This window comes from Leucopleurus acutus, assembly GCF_964270905.1.
Source record: "Leucopleurus acutus genome assembly, chromosome: 2".
NCBI lineage: Eukaryota > Metazoa > Chordata > Mammalia > Artiodactyla > Delphinidae > Leucopleurus > Leucopleurus acutus.
Genome location: NC_139143.1, coordinates 144,028,560 through 144,032,865, shown reverse-complemented (window position 1 = coordinate 144,032,865; position 4,306 = coordinate 144,028,560). Strand labels below are relative to the sequence as shown.

The following is a 4,306-nucleotide window of genomic DNA, read 5'->3' as shown; positions in this document are numbered from 1 at the left end:
TCTGGAGGTGGAGACTAAACCCCTACAGATAGCCGGTTCTGGATAATATAATCCTGTGATTGGCAGACGCAAGCTGAGTTTCAGAACAGAGTATGAGGGGCTCTTCCTTGGAAGAAATGAATAAGAAAGGTGTCTCAACCTGTTTGGTATCTGGGGTAGCAACCTGGGCTAGAAAGCCAAAACAAAGGTTCTAAACTCTGGCTTTGGCACATGGAGGATGTGTGATCATGAGTTACTCAGCCTATTTGGACCTCAGTTTTCTGACATGTGAAATGGATATAATCTATAGGAGAGGGAAAAATTTAAGATATACTGAACTCTAAGTGCCCAGATCATTCTAGGCACTCCTATCAATTACCTTCATTTAATTTTTTTGTAATAGACACAGATTTGTAGTTTTCAACAGATGAGGAAACTCGGGAGAGTTAAGTGACTTATTGTCCAGTAGAGCAGGATTTGAACTCAGGTTTGTCAACACTTGGGTTATTACCAGTAAACCAATGCCTCAGAGGTGATTCATGTGAAAGTGCTTTTAGAACCATGAAGTGCAATAAAGTGCAAGGACTCATAGTCCAGAATTAATGCAGAAATTTAGAAATTATCCAGAAGTGACATTCTGATGAAGGAATGGGCTTTCTCAGGACTTTTTTCCTTTGTTCAGCTGCCCACTCAATCCTTAATCTGTTTATTTTCTGGGCAGTCAAGTGATTGTTTTTTGTTTTTTTTGTTTTGGCCACGTCTTAGTTCCCTGACCAGGGATCGAAGCCATGACCCCTGCACTGGAAGCATGGAGTTTTAACCACTGGACTGCCTGAGAAGTCCCAAGTGATAGTTTTTTGCAGTGACTCTTGAAACAATGGCAGTGTGATGTAAAGAAAAGAATACTGGACGAGGGATCAAGAGACTGTCTAGTTTCAGCTGTGCCACAGAAACATTAATCTTGAGAAGTCACTAACCCTTTCATTTGTAAGATGAGAGGCTAGGTTAGAGGTGATTGCCAAGGTCCCTTTAGCTAAGGAATTCAGTGACCTGGGTGGGAGGTGGGGGGAAGGGGGTTGCCTGAGAGTGGTTTCACTCTGTTAAGTTTCCCATTCTATCCTCAGGCACTTAAGCTGTCCTTTCCACTTTGGGGAAGCCAACCCACATCAGCCTTCTCCCCTTGTTAAGCCCCATTGTAGCCTGAGAGGACGTTTGGAGCCTGATGGGCATTTCTCCCCAGCAGGAATGCTTACAGAGTTAGAGACTCTGGCGATCGTAAGGTATCACTCCACCAGCACACACCAGCCACAGCCCCAAGCTGCCGAGGCAGCAGCTGAGAGCTCCCTCGCCCCAGTTCGTACTGGTGCTTCATTCTTGAGTGGTCGGCATAGACCACCCAGTGGAAGTGGGAGGAGGAACGTGGGATGGATTCCAGGGAAGAAACTGATATCCTGGATCTAGCTTTTTGGGGTTGGATATATCGACCACCCTGTCCTTTGTGCACACCCATTGTTGCAGCAATTTCCCAGGAATTGCAGTCATTTGTTTACCTGTAGGCTACCCCGCAGTGACCTTCTAACACACCCCGCTTCACATAAATGAGTGAAAACAAGGAGATAAATGTGAAGGAGACAAGCTAAAATGAAGTAAAAGTTTTTAAAGCACATTACTAGTAGAATCTTAGGAAAACAGACTGTGTGCACATGCACACACAGCCAGAGCATAAGCCCTCTACAGACTGGCTATGACTATGTGAGAAAGTCATTTAACTCAGAGCCGCAATACTTTGGGATTAAGTCAATTGCCAAGGACTAAATGGGAATAGCACAGCTACTTCCAAGTATGGCAGGGATTCAAAGGAGATACAGCTCCTGAAACAAAGGTAGAGTTGTCCTTCTCCAAGGGAGAATTCTCATTTAGAGATAACCTAAAGTTGGTCCCCTTTCCCAACAACAGCAGCTAGTTCTAGCTTCCTCCCTCAGACCCACCCTCCTGCAGGGGGTTTCCAAACAATCTTATTTAGAAAGACCTGTGTTTACACTTGCCAGTTCAGGGACCTCAGAAACACCAGAGTGGCTATAGGAAATGACCCATCCTGCTAAAAAGTGTTAGAATTTGAAATAAGAAATCTGAGTAGTGGGAAATTAGAGGAGACCAAAGTGATATAAACCTGGAGCAAGTCTTCACAAACTCCATCTTTTGGTTTGTGCCTTTTTTATATTTTATTACATTCTTTTTTTTAATTTTAAAAATCACAACAGCATTATCAAAGACAACCTATATACAAACATTTTACAGAAGAAACATTACTAGTATCAGCTGTAATAAGGGCAAGTTGAAGAACAGATGCTGAGTTTCTGGGCCAAAGTCTGCCGGCAAACAAAGACATCTAAAATGTGTTCAGGCAGCTGAAACAGGCTTCTTTCCCGATGACAAGCATGTGTGGTCGGTAATATCGGTACAAACGATGGTAAATGAGGATACTACACGGGGCCAAGTTGCGAACTCCTCATCAGGAAAGCCACAATACAAGTGGCGCTAATCAAATAACTTAAACCCAAGACAGTAAAAGCGCTGTTTCCCATCTCAACGCATTTAGCCTTCAGCATTGATTTTGCGTCACTTGTAAACGATGCTGAGTTGTCCTACAAACACTTGACCCTTATACATAACCCTATGCCAAACTTCCCTTAACCCTTCGAGTCAGGTTTCTGGTTGGACAGAAAGGGGAGGAATTCTAGAAATGCTTCCTTCAGGACAGAAGTCAGAAAGAGGTGACCCAGAGAACAGGATCTATTAAATTTGGTGGCGGTGGGGGGAGGCAGGAATTTGGGGGGAGAAAGGCCTCCTTGGGGCCAAGAATCAAGAAGCGTGACGCACTTGGGTCTGGGACCTTGCTGAAATCCGATACCCTACCCCACCCCACCCCAGCCCCATCGGTACCTACAAGCTCGGTTCCTTTCTCATCTCCCCCAGTTCCTTGATCTCCACCTTCTTGTACTTCCCCAACTTCCTCCGGTTGGTGATTACCAGGACGGCCACGCCGGCGACCAGGGACACCAGGACCACCACGATGACGGCGATGAGGCCGCCGGTGAGGCGCTTCATGGAGAACTGCGGGGACTTCTCATCCAGGTAGTAGATGAGCGTCCGCTCCAGCAGCAGGGGCTCTCCGCGCACGCGCACGTCGAGGCCGCTGTGGCCCGGGAACAGCGACTCGCCCTTGACGTCTCTCTCGAAGTAGTAGGCGGCGTCGGCGATGTCCACATCGCCGGCGACCTTCTGCGACGTGTTCTGCTGAAGCTCGATCTGGATGGTGGGGTGCTCGTAGTGCACGGCCGCCACGAACTTGGGGTGCAGCAGGTAACGCTCCCAGAAAAGCCGCCGCAGCTCGGCATCCAGGTCTGAGTGGTTGAAGGCGCGGACGGCCGGGGGGCGGCGCAGGTCGATGAGGATGTGGTGGGTGCGCACCAGCTCGTCGCAGCGCAGGCTCAGGTCGCCCTTGTCCGTGCGGCGCACGCCCACCGAGTTCACGCACCAGCACACAGACGTCTGGTTGCACTGGCGCGCCTGGAAGCGGCCCTGCTGGTCGCAGTCCGGGTCGTACAGGCCGTCGTTGTCCACGAGCGCGTACTCGCTCGGCTGCACCAGCGCGCGGCCGCTCTTCTGGGCGCTCATGCGCGCTTTGAACAGCAGGCACTTGGACGTGAGCGTGGAGCAGTCGACCTCCAGGCCCGAGCCGAGCACGCGGCACTGGCAGCGGCCGTCCGGGCCGCTCCGGTTGCACACGGTCATCTTGTTGGTGGGGCACGTGCAGTTGTCCTGCGCGGCCGCGTGGCCGATCACCGCCGCCAGCAGCAGGAGCGGCGGCAGCAGCGACGGCCACGGCAGCGCGAGGCCCGGACCCCGGGCCATGGTGGGGCGGAGGAGCGCGGACGGGGCGCGGGCTGGCGAGGGCTGGGGACTGCGCTGGGTTCCGGCTCCGCCGTCTGAGACGGTCTCCAGGCGTCTGCCGCCCGCCACTCCCTCCCGCTCTTATACTCCACCGGACCTGCCTGGCTGGTTCGGCCGCCGACTCACCCGCTGGTATTTGGGTGATACATCCCGCCGCCCCCCATCCTCGTCTCCGTCCCACGGAAGGCCCAACCCGCCCTGCGCAGCCTGCGGCAGGATCAGGGGAGCGGAGGCTGTCCCGTCTCCTGTGGACCGAAAGCCCGGGAACGGAAAACCGATACTCAACTGAGGGCTGCGAGGACCCGCCCCCGACCCACCCGGCCCCACCTGCGGAGCGACCCGCCCTAGGCGCGGCCTCCAGCCGAGGACCTTG

General features: G+C 52.3%; 1 protein-coding gene across 1 annotated transcript; it reads right to left on the bottom strand.

Annotated features, from left to right (window-relative positions):
- Nucleotides 1–2,922: 2,922 nt before the first annotated feature.
- TACSTD2 (tumor associated calcium signal transducer 2) lies at nt 2,923–3,894 on the bottom strand (the record flags this gene model as incomplete). The annotated part of the gene is made up of 1 exon (XM_082833174.1): nt 2,923–3,894. The coding sequence occupies one exon, from the start codon at nt 3,892–3,894 to the stop codon at nt 2,923–2,925; it is 972 nt and encodes a 323-aa protein (XP_082689300.1).
- Nucleotides 3,895–4,306: the final 412 nt, after the last annotated feature.